Here is a 17726-nt window from a genome sequence, read left to right on the forward strand (position 1 = left end):
TATACCCAGTAACTCTTAAGTCATCACTGCTACCAAGCACAAGGACCCAACCCTTAGTTCTTGATAGATACTTAAGAATGTTCTTGAGAACTATCCAATGAGCTTTACCTGGATTTCCTTGATATCGACTAACCATGCTCAAAGCAAAAGCCACGTCAGGGCGAGTACATGTCATAACATGCATGGTCGATATAATGGTGGAAGCATATGGAACTCGACTTATTTCTGCTATCGTTGCATCGGTAATCGGACTCTGAGTCTTACTCAGTTTGGTGTTGCTCTGGATTGGTAACTCTCCTTTCTTGGAATTCCCCGTTCTAAAACGATTCAACACTTTATCCAAATATGTACTTTGACTAAGTCCAATTAGTCTTCTACTCCTATTTCTCAAATTCCTTATTCCCAAAATATAAGTAGCCTCTCCCAAATCCTTCATAGCGAAACACTTTCCAATCCAAGCCTTAACTTCCTTCAAGGTTGGAATGTATTTTCGTATAAGTAGTATGTCATCAACATATAATACTATGAAAGTAACTATACTCCAACTAGCTTTGACATATACACAAGATTCATCTTCACTTCTAGAAAATCCAAAATCTTTAACCTTTTCTTCAAAGCAAAGATTCCATCTGCGAGAAGCTTGTTTCAATCCATAGATTGATTTCTCAAGCTTACACACTCTATTGGAGTACTTAGTATCCACATAACCCTCTGGCTGACTCATGTAAACATTCTCAGCCAACTTTCCATTAAGGAAAGTGGTTTTGACATCCATCTACCAGATTTCATAATCACGAAATGCATCAATGGCTAACATAACCCTAATAGATTTAATCTTAGCCACTGGTAAGAAGGTTTCATCATAGTCAACCCCTAGGGTTTGAGTAAAGCCCTTCGCAACCAGTCGAGCCTTGAAAGTGTGTACCATTCCATCCATGTCGGTCTTCATCTTGAAGATCCATTTGCACCCAAATGTCTTACGACCTGGTAAATTGTCAAACAAATTCCAAACTTGGTTGTCATACATGGACTTGATCACGTTGTCCATTGCTTCTTTCCACTTAGCAGACTCAGGGCCCACCATTGCTTCCTTGTAGTTAGTAGGTTCATCCAAATTTATCGGTGTGTTATCACTTATAAATGTATCACCTTCTATTGTTATATGGAAACCATACAACACAGGTGAGACGCTAACTCTACTAGAACGCCTAAGATGTAATGACCCATCAATCGTTTCAACACAAATTTCTTCCTCATGTTGAGCGCTAGTGTTAGAGGTTCCTTCATCGTTTGATTCTTGAATTTCTTCAAGATCAATTGTACTCCCACTATCCTCTTTGCATATGAGTTTTCTCTCACAAAAGATTCCCCTTCGTGCTACAAAGACCATGTGTTCACTAGGTATGTAGAAAACGTATCCAAAAAACTTTTATAGGTAGCCGATGAAAAGACATCTCTCACTTCGAGGTTCAAGCTTGTCATGAGTATCTTGTCTAATGAAAGTTTCACAACCCCACTCCTTGATATGTGACAACAGGGGAAACTTCCCTGTCCACATCTCGTGAGGTGTTTTGGCAACCTTCTTTGTTGGGACAAGATTAAGAATGTGGGAGGCATTCTAAGGAATACCCCCAGAATGAGATTTGAAGTGAAGCTTGAATCATCATTGAACGAACCATGTCCAACAAGGTTCGATCACGACTCTCAGCCACACCATTAAGTTGTGGTGTCCTAGGAGGTGTCAATTATGAAACAATTCCACATACCTTTAGATATTTGTGGAACTCGATACTAATATACTCACCACCTCTATCAGATATGTGCATCTTGATCTTCCTGCCCAATTCATTCTCAAATTCATGTTTGAACTCTTTGAACTTTTCAAAGGTTTCTGACTTATGCTTGATTAAGTAGATATAACCATATCTAGTATAATCAATAGTGAATGTCACATAGAATCAATTTGCATCCCTCAAGCTAGATCTGAAGGTCCCACACATGTATGTGTGTATGATATCCAACAATCCTTCACCTCTTTCACAAGAACCATTGAAAGGTGACGTAGTCATCTTTCCAAGCAAACAACATTTGCATGTATCATCTGACCTTATGTCAAATGATTCCAACACTCTATCCTTTTGGAGTTAGGTATAGCATTTCATGTTGACATGTCCAAGATGGCAATGCCACAAGCATGCTTTGTCTAAACCATTAGACGAATCAATTTGCAACACACTATTATCTAAATTATCTACAACCATCGTAGTTTCATAAACGCCATCACAAGGTAATGCGTCAAAATAAAATACACCTATAAGAATAAATAGAACCATTCTCATTATCAATAGAATATCTAAAACATTGTCTATATAAACCATGAAAAGAAATAATACTCCTCGTCATTTAATACGAACAGCAACAATTGTACAAGTCTAAACATAACCCACTACTAAGACCTAAAGAAAAACGCCAATCTTGTTAACAGGTGAAGAATCATGTTCATCTTCCCATGGTTCACATCCTCACTTCTTTTTAGTCCCTGCAAGTTAGAGCAAATATGAAAACCACATCCTGTATCAAGGAACCAAGAATTATAATGTGATGAACTTTTTGATCGGATAGTGTAAATACCTGCTGAGGTTGGATTTATCTTTCCATCCTTAATGTCTTGAAAGTACTTGGGTAGCTTCGTTTCCAATTCCCCTTGTCATGGATATAAAAGCAAGTAGCTCTTTAGGTTCAGAGGCGGGAGGAGCATCAAAACTGGCTTTTCCTTTGGATTCATTGCTTAAGGACCTCGCTTGGGACTTTCCCTTCCAATTATGTTTCGGAGGAGCTTTCCTCTTCTTCCCCTTCCCTTTCCTAATGGCCAAGACAGGATCAGTAGTAGCAAGAGTGGAGACAATACTCTTTCTCTTCATGCAACTCTCACCGGTTCTCAACAAGCTTTGAAGCTGACTCAATGTGGTTTCATCCTTGTTTAAATGATAAGTCATAATGAACTGATCATAACAGCTAGACAATGAGTGCAAGACTATGTCAATAGCGAATTCCTCATTGAAGTTCACATTGAGTTTCAGCAAACGATCCAAATAATGTTGCATGTGTTGCAAGTGGGTCATGACAGACTTTTTGTCGTTCATCTTGCTGGTTATGAGGGACTTGACTATTTCATATCTCTCTTGATGATCTCATTGATGGTACTTTTACATCAAGTCCCTGCACATCTCATATGGCCATTAGTCCTCATACAACCTTTGCAGCTCAGGAGTCATAGTAGCCACCATCATGCATACCATTTTGGTAGCATCATTGGAATGTCTTCTATACTTAGCTATTTTTTCAGGAGTAGCTGTAGTTTCATCAATCTTGTTCAGATCTTTCTCGAGAACATATTCCTTGTCCTCGAAGAGCAAATCCATCTTGATGTTACGCATCTAATCATTATAATTGGTGCCATCAAAGGTAACTTTCGAGCAGATGCTCAAGAGCGAGAAGTGGTTGGGGGAGTTGTTGTTGTTGGAGGAGGAGGAGGAACCGGAAGCATTGTTTGAAGTTGACATATTAAAAGGAAAAATGACAAGTTTCGATTAGATAAGAAAATCATTAATACAACACCCAAATGAAATATTAAGGCTAGGATCCAACTAAATAATTCACAATTCAGAAGAGGTATTCCGTAATTTAATTGCAAATTATTTAAAGGTAGGTAAATAACGATCTACCAATTTCTCCAAGAAAAACAAAATTTAAATGAATTAGGTTAAAATGAAATTCCTAGATCATTTGAAATTCATTGAACTATTCAATGGTATGTTTAATCTCGATTATGCCATTTCCATTTGTGACTGGGATACTGAGGATCACAAACAAGGTGTGAATAATCATGCAAGTTAGCTTGGTACTCTCAATGTCATTTATCACATGTTCCTAGATGAATTAAATGAATTAGGTTAAAATGAAATTCCTAGATCATCTGAAATTCTTTGAATTATTCAATGGTATGTTTAATCTTGATAATGCCATTTCTATTTGTGATTGGGATACTGAGGATCACAAACAAGGTGTGAATAATCATGCAATTTAGCTTGGTACTCTCAATGTGTTGGCTAACCACACATGCTCCATTAATCAATGATAATTTACGAGACACCCATTTCCACCCTTTATTAGTCCATATTAGCATGCTAGTTAACCACACACGCTCCACTAATTGACTTTTATAAATTGCAATGTGTAATTTCATGGATTTGCATCAAATTCACATTTTCCTAAAGTAACTAAGATTGGTAATTAAAAAAAAACATTTAGTTCCTTTATTTATTCCATTGTACTTATTAATGAGAATTAAGTGTCATATCAAACCCGTTCGGCTAACGACTCTGCACCAATCAAGGAAGCGATGGGTGAGACTGGATACCCATTCAACCGGCATTTTATAAGCAACTTCCTTATACCCCCCCCCCTGTATAGATCGGCTTCGTGAATGAAGCGCACTAGCGGTTTGACTGACATGTCTTATACATATAGTAAATATTAGACTTTAAATTTATTTTACATATAGTATAAGAGTGTATTTTAAATATTTCAGAATACTAGGGTTTGAAAATCTATTTAAATTTTCAAAAGTTAAAAAACAATTTTAATTTAAATTTTAAAATTTAAAAACTTTGATTTAATAATTATCTATTAATTTAACCTTTAATTATTTTATTAAAGCAATTAAGGATTATCCATTAAATTAAACAAATTAATTTAACCTAATCCCTTATTCCCTAATTTTGAAAATATGGGAGGGATTTATAAGATTCTATAATTATCTAGTAAAACAATTAGGAAGATAATTACCATATATAGCAACCCTATCAAACCCTTGATTCTCGAAATCTGGGACTTGGAGTGGAAGGCAAGGCTTTCAACCTTGCCTTATTTTTGAAAACCCTAGGGTTAGGAAACCTTAGATCTCAAAAATATCAAGGCCAAAGGAAAGGGTTTAAAAACCCTTAGTAATTTATGAAAAACAAAGTTATGAAACCCTAATTGCGAAAATCACAAGGCCTAGGGTTTAATTGCCATAAACCCTAATTTTTTCATGTTCAATCAATTGCATTAAAGCTAATCGAAAACGAAAACCACTAGCTCTAATATCACTGATGGGTTTTGAGCATAGCAAACAATCCTATGTGTGCATGCAACCCTAACTGTTGGATCTATTTTCTCTATTAGACATACAAGCATTGAACACAAAACAAGAAACCATAGGAGGAAACTACAATTTTGGAAATTAACATTAAACTAGGGATAAGATACATACATTTATTATTATGTAGTAATAACAATGGTTTCCTTGAAGACCTAGAACCTTGAGAGCAAGTGTCACAAGTGTAACACCTCTAATGTCTCACAAACACACCAAAAAAGAGGATGAGATGAGAGAGGAGGAAAATTCTACAAATTTTCGGCTCTTGTTAAAGTATTGCCGAGACTAAGAGGGGTGAGGCTCCTTTTATAGCTGAGGTTGCTTAGTCCCAAAGCTAGGGTTTGTTAGAGGAAACCCTAATTGCCAGCTTAAGGCCTAAGCAACCCATAGACTCCTCATCCTTAAGGCATTGGATGAAAATTAAAGGGCTTTCCTTAGGAGTTTTTGTCCACTCCTTCTATGAGGGTCCAAGTGCCCAATGCCACAACTATCAATAAATTGCAAAACAATCCCTGTATTTTTAATTAATTCCTTTGATCCCAAAATTAATTCCAAATTAATTTCTGATTAAATATTAATTAATAATATGAATTCTAATTATTATATTATTTTCATAATACATTAATAAATCATTTTATATACTAATTTATCATTCCAAATAATTATTTCAACCTCTCTCTCCAAAAGTCATCCTATCAAGTTGTTAGTATGAAGGTAACCCAAAAGGACCGTGCTACTATCAATTCAAGTACATAGCAGTTATAGTTATCGGCTTAGTCACTAATCCAACATTAACACCCTCAAATACGTCTAGAAATGCACGCTACAAGGTATAGTGTAGCTCATACTCAAATGGACCAAAGTAATGGGACAAAAAGGGTATAAAATTCAAGAACCTACTTAGATGTATTAACAAAAGCATAAATGTGTAAGCTTTATACCTTATTGAAATCAATAAGAGCCAAAAGGTCCGAGATCTACAAGCTTGAGAACTTAAAGTCTTCAACAATGGGGTCTTCCTTCTTTAAAGTGCACCAAATAACACACAAGGACCTCAAATATCACTTAAGTGAATTAGGGTTTTGAGGCACGTGCAACAAGGAGTGAAGGTTGATGATAAGAAGAACCTCAAGGGGTTAGAGACCTTAAATAGGGCTCGCAACCCTGAAAATTAGGGTTTTGCAAACAAGCGACTACGCCCTGCGTAACTAGCTCTATGCCCAACATAGAACATTTAATTTCCATGTCTAGCATTCCTCTTACGCGCTGTGTAGGAGGATGTCCTACGCCCCGCATAGAACCAAATCACTCAAATCCAAAAAGTTTTCAATAAAAGGTAAATGAAGCATACCTGCAAAGAAAGGGTGCTACAAGTAATTAACTAAATTCGGATACAATTACAACTCTTTTTCGTTGTATTGTTAAAAAAAATTACTACTTAATTATAAATGAGGCCATAATGTAAATATTTTAAAGAAGATTGTTAGCATTTGGCTTTTAATACTTACTCTAAGGCGTGTCCAGAAATGGGATTTTAATAGATTCTAGCTTTTAACTTTTAATAAAAAGCCTGATTTAAATAAAAAAATTTGTTTGGGAGTACGAACTTTTAGCATTTTCCATTTAGTTTAAACAAAAAGTTTATAATCTAAAAGTTACTACACATTTAGCATTTTCCATTTAGCATTTTAAGAAAAAACTAGTGAGTTTTTTTAATCAACTTTTTGAACTATTTTATTTATTATTATGTTTCACATTTAGCTTTTAGATGCGTGTCTTTTTATATAGATTTATATATTTCAAAAGTTTTTATTTATTTTTCTCAAACAATTATATAACAAATAAAAAACTATAACTTCCAACTACAAGATACCAACTAATTTTATTTAAAATAAAATAATAAATAATAACTAACTTTACAGTGAATATTAATTACTTATATTTTAAACCTTTTGTACTTTATATCAACTTGATGTGTCATTTTATGGTTTTGTCAAATACCTATTTTATTGTGAAAATGTGACATTACAAAATGATGATTAATCAATATGTAGGTTAGGAATATCGAAGTAATATATATATATATATATATCCCTATTCTAATAAAAGAGTAGTTTTTAATCTCCTTTTGATATGTGTCACCATATTAAACCTCGTAATTAATGCAATTTTTTTTGTCATGTTTCACCTTATTATGTCTTATAATTAATGCAAATCATTTGTTAACATATTGATTCTCCATTTTAAATTTCAAATATTAAATTTTCCATTCTAATTACATTAAATTAACAACATTAGAATAAAAATTAAAATAAAATTAATACAAATTATTAAGTGATATAATTTTACATATTTATTTAAATCAATGAATATAATTTCATATAACTAAAAAACATCTTAATTAATAATTTATTTAAAATAAGTTATTAATAATTTTAAATTTTAACTATTAAAGTTAAATTAATTTTATAAGCATCGTTTTCACGGGTTATAAACTAGTACATATATATATATATATATATATATATATATATATATATATATATATATATATATATATATATATATATATATATTAAAGAAATGAATGTGAATAGTAAATTTGGAAGTTTTTTTTGGATACTTTTATCTTTATTCTTTAGCTATTTTTGACACTTTTGGTCCTTGCAATCAATATTTTAACACTTTAGGAACCTTCTAATATTTAAAGTTTGGCTACAAAATTTTAATGGTTTGATAATTTTGATCCATTTTCTAAAAAGTTGTTAATTCCTAACTCTTTAATTCTTTAGCCATTTTGACAGTTAAAACTTTTATATTGTTTATAAAAACATGAAAAAACGGTCCGGGGCAAAGCCCGAGCTTTTCATCCTTCCACTTTCTACATCTATCATATTTATCAATTCGGAAACAACATTGAAAGCTTCTGGTCCCCGCGTAGCGGGAGTAACCTTTCTAGTTTGTATTATAAGGAAATATCCTTTCATGAAAAAAGTGGAAACTGCAAAATAATTTGTATTATAACTAAATAACCTTTCATCAAAAAGTTAACACATCAAATTTAATAGAAATAATCATAGAAAATAAAAAATATTGAAATAATATTTTTCTATAACTTACTTCGAAGTTGATGGCGGTCGATGGTTGGACATCGATGGAGAGGGAGGTGTCAAGGCAACAACGGTGGAGGAAAGTTATGACAATGGTGTGAACATCTACGATGATTGTGGTGGGAAGGACTTTGACGACCACAACAATGGTGGCGTGATGTCAACAGTTGATAGACAAAAAAGATAACTGAAGAATTTATTATTTGTTTTTAAAGTAAGATGGGAGAAAATAAGATCACATCTAAGATAAATAAAGAATGATTTATAACTAGTAAAAACACCCACACTACATTGCGGGTTTAAAACAGTTTAATGTGTTGAGAAACTGTAACATGCAAGTTTATGATCGATAATTCGTTTTCTTGTTAATTACCAGTTGTATTCTAATTTTTTTCTTCTACACACAATGAGGTCAAAAAAATAAAATAAAAAGGTGGAAAAATGTTGAAAGTTATCAAATGTTGAGGTATATATATATATATATATATATATATATATATATATATATATATATATATATATATATATATATATATATATATATATATATATATTCATAATTGATTTTAGGGACTAAAAATATCAAAGTGGTCAAAAAATATGACAAAACTAAACATAAAAACTTTACTATTCCGAATTAATTATATATAATACTTGTAAAAATAGATTAGAAATAATTTTTATTTATAATCTTGCAAAATAAAAAATATAAATTGATTCTTAAACGGTTACTAAGAGTTTCTATTTTAACTTTTTAATAGAATGTTAGTTGTGAGACACATATATTACATGAGTTAATTTTCTTTTAAAAGTTAAATATAAAAATCAAAATATTTGAAAACTTTGAATTTATAAGAAATTAAGAAAAATAATAAATTATTTTAATGAAAAATATTTTTTATCTTTTAAATTTAAATAAATAAATAAAAGAAACTAAAAAACTTTAATTTTAAGAATTTTGAAACTAAAAAATAAGTAGATTAACGAAATTACATTAGTTTATTATTATATTTATTGTAATTATTATATTAAAATATTATATAAATTTAATAAAATTAAAAAACTCATATAAAAAAAATTAATTAAAAATAACCATATGAAATTGAATAAAAATATAAAAAATGACAAAATATATATATATATATATATATATATATTTATCCAAAGGATATAATAATTTTGTTACAGATACATCCTCCGGAACAAATAAGCCACGTTACCCAACCAATGACGATATCTTTCCACACAAAACTGGCTATTACCGGTCACATTCACCAATAACTCTGACTCAATAACTTGTAATATCAGGTTTCCGGTTGGTTAACGACTCAATAATTTATCTCCTTCGATGTTCATCCACATCCGCATACACTTATATATACTACTACATCCTTCAGGTCTTGGATGTCGGCTTCCCCGTTAAAGCCTATAGTTTTCTCTCATATTAGCCCGTGATTTCTTCATTATTTACTCTTATGCCATTCTAGGTTATGGTTGCTGTTGTTAACTGCAAACCGCAGAGCCTCAGCTCCTCCCCTGCCATCGGCTTCCCCCGATTCCGCTACTTCCGCTACCGCCGCCTCCGGTGACGAATATCTATTCCTAACTTAATCGGATTTCATTTCTAAGTGTATATAGATTAATAGACTTGTAGATACAAAAAGTTATAAGATGTCAACGAAGAAGAGCAGCCCGAAGGAACAGGGGAAGAACAAGAAGGGGAGATTATCGGAGAAATCGGTGTCGTTTCACGGCCGTGTTCCTGAAGATATGGTTGGGAAGTTGATTAGGCCAAGGACAGTGCCAAATTTGATCACCGTTAGAGGTGCGATTACGACGGAGGCGATGACGCCTCCGAAGCTGACGAAGTTGTTGCTTAACGTCACGGTTCAGAGAAGCTTAGGTCCCGTGCAGGTGTTGATATCTCCGGAATCGACCGTCGGTGACCTTATCGCTGCCGCTCTCCGCCAGTACTCCAAGGAAGGCCGGCGAGTGATATTTCCGTCTCTAGATCCTTCCGGATTTGATCTTCATTACTCGCAGTTTAGTCTAGAAAGTAAGTGAAATCCCTCTTCTCTCTCGTTAGATTCACAAACTAATAACAAACATTCAGCTAGAATTTGCTGTTTGCATGATAACGTTAATCGACAAAATAAGTGGCTAATGACAATCTGCAACATAATCGTAATCGACAGGTTTATCTAGAGACGAGAAGTTAAACGAGTTAGGTTCACGGAATTTCTTCCTTTGTCCTAAGCAACCGGCTACCACTGCCGGAAGTAGCGGTGGTGATGGTGAAGTCGGAGTCAGTTACGATGGGATGACTACTACATCACCGCCGTCATCGTCCACCTGCTCGACGGAAGCAGAGAAAGTGACGAAAGGCGGAGCAGTCTGGCTCAGATTCATGGAATTCATGCTGTAAGATTTGATCATATTGATTGATTTTTACTACAGTATTTGTAGTTTCAAATTAATTGGTATTCAAATTTCTGGTTCCTATTCAGTTTCCGAATTTCATCAAAATAAAGATTTGATTTTAAGATTGATTGATGATTGGGTTTGAAATTGATGTACATGGATTAGCTATTTAGCTTGTATGAGTATACAATCTCAATAATATAATGTTACAAGTCATATCCGCAATATTTAAGTTATAATTTGGAATATATTTATTTGATAATTGAACGAATTGATGGAATCTTTTGTTGGACCTCGGATTGGTCCGATTTAGACACGATCTTGTCGGGTGTTTTAATGATGTTCGTTTTACTGTCACATGATTCCAACGAGGGTCAATACCGTTGTGACTGACAATCGTTTTGGTTGTTGAAGGCTTTTCTACCCTTTCATTCAATCTCCTAAGATATAAATAGAACGTCAAAAAGCTTCATAACTCAACTCAATCATATCCAAATATAATTCAAAATAGGACATCAAAAAACTTCATAACTCAACTCAATCATATCCAAATGTAATTCAAAAAGATAAGTACAATCCTTTATGACATAAGTTCAAATGATTGAAAATGCCCGACTTTTGAATGAGGTTGTGGAATTGATTTTTTCCATGTTCTTTTGTCAAAATATATGCATGTTGCGTTTAAGGTATGTGCACAAGACATAATAATCAACCTGTTGACGATAAAGTGACGTTCCACCCTCATATGTTTTGTACAAAATGACTTCTAACCTAACGGTATTCGGTGTTGTCTTCCCTCCTTAAGATCGATGGTTAAAGTCTCAATGTGGACACAGGTAGAATAATTTAGGAGTACTTTAGAATATATTTGTATTTGCCATTAAAATAAAAAGACTTTTGTAGAAAAGTTGAATGTGTGATTAATGAATTTCCCATAATTATATCTTAAAGTTAAATATTTTAAATACGAGTACAATGAGGTTTAAGATACAAATACAAATAGGGCCGAATACATGTTTGATATAACCTATATACTAACATCCCTACACACTTTGATCGGGGGTTTTGACCGCACATTCAAACTGGATCTGAAATCGAGGAAGGGAGACGATACAAACCCTTTTTCGAAGATATCAAGATACTGGGATGTAGATGGAATATGAAGAACATGGATGTGTTCTAAAGCAACTTCATCTTTCACAAAATGTATATCAATATCCACATTTTTGGTTTGTTGATGTGGAATCGGATTGGAAGACAAACAAACGACACTAACATTGTCGCAATAGATGATGGCTGCTTTAGTTCTTGATGCATGTAGTTCACTAAGAAGATTGTGTAACAGATAGGTTCTGGTGACAACATTGGCCATGCCTTTGTACTCGACCTGAGCATTAGATCTGGATATCGATACGTGACGTTTTGAAGACCATGAAAAAAGATTGATGTCAAGAAAATACAATAACCTCCATGGATTGACGGGTTGTTAGGAAACCCCTAATCAAGATTGAAGTGCGGAATGATCCCCTAAGATGATGATACAATTGTGGTTCATCGTGCAACAAACGTAGCGTAAAATACGCTTCAAAGCACTGAAATGAGGATCCCATTAGGTCATCCATATAAACACAAATAAGTTAAAGTGCATAACTGTGGGGTCAGGATTGGTGAAAGTTAAATACTAAAGGGAACCGGCTAGAATTCAATACAATGTAGGAACATCATTTGGAGGACCAAAAGAGTCGAATTTGGACTCGGTGTCTACTGGTGTACGAGAGGGTTTATTGGTAAGCACACATGCATGCTAAAAAATGTATGTGTTCTATTGGCAGAAAAAGAGACCACACTAAGACCAAATACCATAAATTAAATCCCAAGGAATTAGTCGAGTTCCCTAAGGTCAGTCATAGTCATAGAGAACTTATGACTAAGGGTCAAAATGATACGTTGATGGCTTGAAGCACATTTGGTGAATATGTTGTGAGAATGATTTTGTCGACGTATAGAAGGAAGTAGGCCGAGTATGGTCGTGTATGTAAATAAAAAGAGGTGAGTCATAATGGTTATGATGAAAGTCAATGCTAGTTGAAAACTCTAAAATATGTGAAACCATACATGTAGGGCCTACTTGTGGCCAATAAAGCGGTTGTTGGAGGTGACATACATGGTTATGGAATCTAGAGTCCTGAAAAAACAACTTGTAACATCCATAAAAATCACGCCAAATTTGAACTTTTTAAAACCTAAAAAAAATCATTAAGTTATTACAATTTGTTTTCAAAATACTATCATATCAGAGTTCCCATAAATCATAATCAAAATTGAGGAAGTGTACGTTCACACCTTCGCCTTCCCGTGATCATCTGAAGTACATGAAACAATAATCGATAAATATAAGCTCGAAGGCTTAGTGAGTTACCCCCAAAATACCAACACCATACATATATAACCATATCATATAAACATATAAGCAAACAACATGCATAATGAGCCTTCAGCCTGACTGGACCGCCTCGCAGGCCTTCAGCCTATCTGGATGGCTTTCCGAGCCTTTGGTACGTCTGGACCACCTCGCAGGGCCTACAGCCTATCCGGACCGCTCGCCAGGCCTTCAACCCGACTAAATCCCTTTGCAGGGCCTTCAATTTATCCAAACCACCTTGTGTATGTTGGCCTTCAGCACAAAGCAGGACCGCCTCAACCCAACCCCCAATCAAACAAACATGCGCACATATATATCATACGCTAGTATATATAATTGTCAAACCGATCTAACATATCAATAATCATAGCAACATCTTATAACAAGAATACAGACCTAACTGGTCACTAACATAGCATCATCCTATATACCAGGATACCGACCTAACCAGGTCACTAAGCATATCACCATCGTAACTACCAGGACGTAAATCAATAAGCATATCATGCAATAACCCGGATACAAATCCATAAAGGGCCGACATTTGTGCCTTCGACCCTGTTGGTATAGTGAGGACAAGTCACCTGTCAACTATCGACTCGAAGTGATAAGCTCACATTCTCATATCACCGCCACAAACTCCACCATCTATATTCACCATAGAACCATATTCATAAATTTCCAATTTCCCAAAATGCCCCATAAGTCAACTGGTCAACCCTTGGTCAAAGTCCAAGTCATTGGTTAAGGTCAACAATCCATGTTGACCTTGTTGGATTAGGTGTCTAAGCCCATAACTATAATTGGTATGCACTTGAATTGATAGTAGCAATGTCCTTTTGGGTTGCCTTCAAACCTGACAATTGAATAAGATTATTGTTGGAGAGAGAAGAATGATTTATTAATTTATTACTTGGTTAATTATCTTGTAAATTGTTTAATTGGATAATTAATGATATCCCTACCTAAATTTCGAAATCCATGGATAAATGATTAAATTAAGTTAATATGTATAATTTAAATTTGTACTCCTTATTTGATTTAATAATTTAATTAATCGTTTAGTTTTTTGAATAATTATTAAATCAAAGGTTTTTTAAATTTTAAGATTTTAAATTAAATGGTTTTAATTTTTCAAAATTTTTGAAAAATTAAAAAAAACCCTAGTATTGTAAAAGTTTAAAATACACCCTTATACTATATAAAATTAAAAGTCTAATATATTATATATATTTATAAGTAAACAGTCAGTCTTACCGTTACTAGGCCTCATTCACGAAGCTGGTCTATAAGGGGTGTTTAAGGAAATTATCTATAAAATGGTGATTAAATGGGTATCCACTCTTACCCACCACACTCTTGACTAGTGGAGGGTCGTTAGCCGAACGGGTAGGATAGGACACAACCTTCCATTATAAGTATAATGAAAAAACGATGTAACTAAACACTTTTATAAATTCCCAAATCTTTGTTACTTTAGGAAAAATGTGGAATTGGTGCTAATCCATGAAATTGCACATTGCACCCTTATTGGTCGATTAGTAGAGCGTGTGTGGTTAACCGGCACACTAATATGAGACCAATGAAGCATGGCAATGGGTAGCTTGATGTTTATCATAGACCAATGGAGCGTGTGTGGCTAACCGGCACATTGATTAAGTGATTTGTAACATCGAGAGTACCAAGCTAATTTGCATGGTTATCCACACCTTGTTTGTGATCCTCGGCATCCCAGTCACAAATGAAGGTCGCAATCGAGATTTAAACATGCCATTGAAAAGTTCAATGAATCTCAAAAGATCTAGGAGTTTCAATTCATTTAAGACTTAAATTTCCTTTTCGTTTTTCATGGTGGAAATTGGTAAATCGTCATTTACCTACCTTTAAGTGTTTTGCAATTTGAATTACGGCATCCTCTTCCAAATTTTAGAACATTGTGTTGGATCCTAGCCTTAATATCTGATTTGAGTGTTTTATTTTTGACTCAATCAACTGACTTGAATTTTCTCTCGTTTTGTAGATGTATGATTCTAACTATGGTCTTCCTGAATCCCTTAGAACAAGTTTTCCAAATGAAGATGATATTTTGCGATTCGATCGAGGAACAAGAGATCATTATTCACTTCCTCCACCTCCTCCTATTATTCTCCCTGAACCACAAGTTCAAAGGCTTGAAAAGTTCAAGCTCACTCAAGCCCTTTTGGCAAGTAAACACGAAGAAGGAAAGTCAGTGTGTGTGCACGTCTTAAAGATGAAGTCGCACATTGACAAGTTAAGAATGTTAGGAGTCGTTGTCTGTGAGAAGCTGGCTGTTGACTGGGTTCTTCATTCGCTTCCTGACTCATATAGTGAGTTTGTAAAAGAGTACTATATGATGGACCACGATGTGACCCTCATCGATTTCACCTATTTGGTTGTTGCTGCTGAATCATAAATGATTTGGTGCACTGGAGAAGAAAAGTTGATTGGTAGATCTGCTTTCCAAACCTCTGTGGACATAGGTAATGGCAACGAAAGGCATGCCATGGTCAAAAGGTTTGACCATAAGAGAAAGGCAAAGTCTGAGGTAGTTCTGTGTGCTATTCCAAAAGAGACAATTTTCTTTTATTGCCAAGAGAAGGGGCATTAGAGACGAAGCTGCCTTGTCTACCTGAGAGATCTAAGAGATGGGAGAGTCAAGACGTATGACTTTACTTCAGGTAAAATCCATTAACTAACTCTGTAAGTTTCTATTTTTTTGATTCTTAATACATTATGTGATAATATTACATTTTTTGATATTTTGTAGAATCGAAGAAAAGAGAGGAAGCTTAAAGGAAGAAGTGAGTTGAGTCTGGTTGCGAAGAAATGGATTTCGATCGCATGTTTTGATGATCGGATTTTTGGAGCTGTTACTTTTAGAGTTATGAAAGATTGCTTAGGAATATGTAATAACATAGTTTTTCATTTGAATTGCATTGTAAGGACAAGTTTTTTTGCACCTTTTATAAATAAAACAAAAATTTGTTTTTGTCTTATTTATTTATTTCCTTGCAATGGCATGTATGAAAACTTGACGTTTATGTATTTCTAGTTTTAGCAATGTTGAAATGGATGTGATTCTTAGTTATGTTATTTGTGGAAATGTCAAGGATTTACCAAATAAGGAAATATTCTTGTCGCCCGAGTTTTAATTGGACATAAACTTGGAATCATACTAATTTTATTGTATGATGAATGAGAACCTTCATATTTGGAAAATTAATACTAATTCCTTGACAAAGAGTCAAGTGAAGGACTAGGATAACTGGTACACTAGTCAACTCCACCACAAAGAACAATAATATTATTCGTCATGATTTACTAAAAGTCTAATAAGTGTGGTTATGTTTACAAGATTAAGTGTAATTCTGAATCATTGAAAAGTTTCAATGTATGGTAGAATGAATAAGAAGAATCAATTAGACAGAAAGATAAAAGTTTCTCCAAACTAAGAAGAAGGGAGAGTATTTTTGTATCGTGTTTTATGATCGTCTTGTTGATTATGAAATCATATCACAATTAATCCTCTAAGGACATCTTAATGCACTAGTATGGCTAAGAAGAGGAATCAGAAACTGTTGAAATGGTTAAATCAAAAGGATGAGTCATACTTCGTTCCAAAATCAAGTCTTAGAGTCATACTCCAAGATTGTGAATTGAGTGACACATCTTAAGAAGTTCTAACACGCTCTTCAAATGTGAAGCAGAAATTTTTTTTCTTACTCTTGCACGTTTGAAATTGGTAAACTGTGATGTCTTGGAAAAGACAAAGACCAACTAATACCAATTGTGTGTAGTGTCTGTCTTTATAGGAATCCACACTAACTATTGAATATTTGTTTGTTAAGAAATGTTTCTTGACAGGAGAATCCTATATGTCAAGAGGTCAGTGAGAGTCTAAATGATCTTGAAAAGTTTCAAGAACTAATCAAGAGTAAACCTATTATTAAACACTAGTGCACGACTTGAGGTTTGTAACCTATCGTGTTGACATATCCTTGTTTATGTGCCATTCCAATTTAGTAAACTATGCATATGAGTTCTACGAGTTCTCAATAGACTGCATAAAGGCAAGCACCTTGTTTAATGAAAGAACATTGACAAGTATAGGTGAACTTCTAAATAACTTGGAAGAAATGGTGGGATCCTTGATGGCAAGAAATCAAGTATGAACAAGTTATGTCCATATGAGTTTGGATTTGTCACGAACCTGATCTTACAATGATGGTTCTGACAAATTCACATGGATAGGAACACATACACCATAAAATGTAAGTGTCATAAGGTTTCTCTCCTTCATGAAAATGATTGCGAGGAAACACTTTCACTAAGAGAGATTTTAAGGAGATAGCGATTATGTAACTTGCATTCTAAATTTGATTATGATTACGACATCCCTCTTCATAATTCGAATTGTGAGATTTGGCGATTAGTCTGAATGTTTAGGACTTAGTAATATAAGTTCTGAATTAGTTTAGACACACATGTGAGCTATCTAAGGAAAGGTGTATGAGTTTGGTAGACACTCATCTCACGATCATCACTTAGCATT

The 17726-nt window shown here is 34.0% G+C and overlaps 1 protein-coding gene across 1 annotated transcript; it reads left to right on the forward strand.

Annotated features, from left to right (window-relative positions):
* Nucleotides 1-9716: 9716 nt before the first annotated feature.
* Nucleotides 9717-10956, forward strand: LOC145002726 (uncharacterized). Its single transcript, XM_078961936.1, has 2 exons — nt 9717-10366; nt 10506-10956. Exons 1-2 carry the CDS (start codon nt 9982-9984, stop codon nt 10733-10735), a joined length of 615 nt encoding a protein of 204 aa, XP_078818062.1. The 5' UTR covers nt 9717-9981; the 3' UTR covers nt 10736-10956.
* The last annotated feature ends 6770 nt before the right edge of the window (nt 10957-17726 follow it).

This window comes from Lactuca saligna, chromosome 6, assembly GCF_052625555.1.
Source record: "Lactuca saligna cultivar CGN05327 chromosome 6, ASM5262555v1, whole genome shotgun sequence".
Taxonomy (NCBI): Eukaryota; Viridiplantae; Streptophyta; class Magnoliopsida; order Asterales; family Asteraceae; genus Lactuca; species Lactuca saligna.

Coding starts and splice junctions, on each gene's coding strand:
- LOC145002726 (XM_078961936.1), top strand. CDS start 9,982: ATGTCAACGAAGAAGAGCAGCCCGAAGGAACAGGGGAAGAACAAGAAG. Junction 10,367..10,505: donor CTCGCAGTTTAGTCTAGAAA/GTAAGTGAAATC, acceptor CGTAATCGACAG/GTTTATCTAGAGACGAGAAG.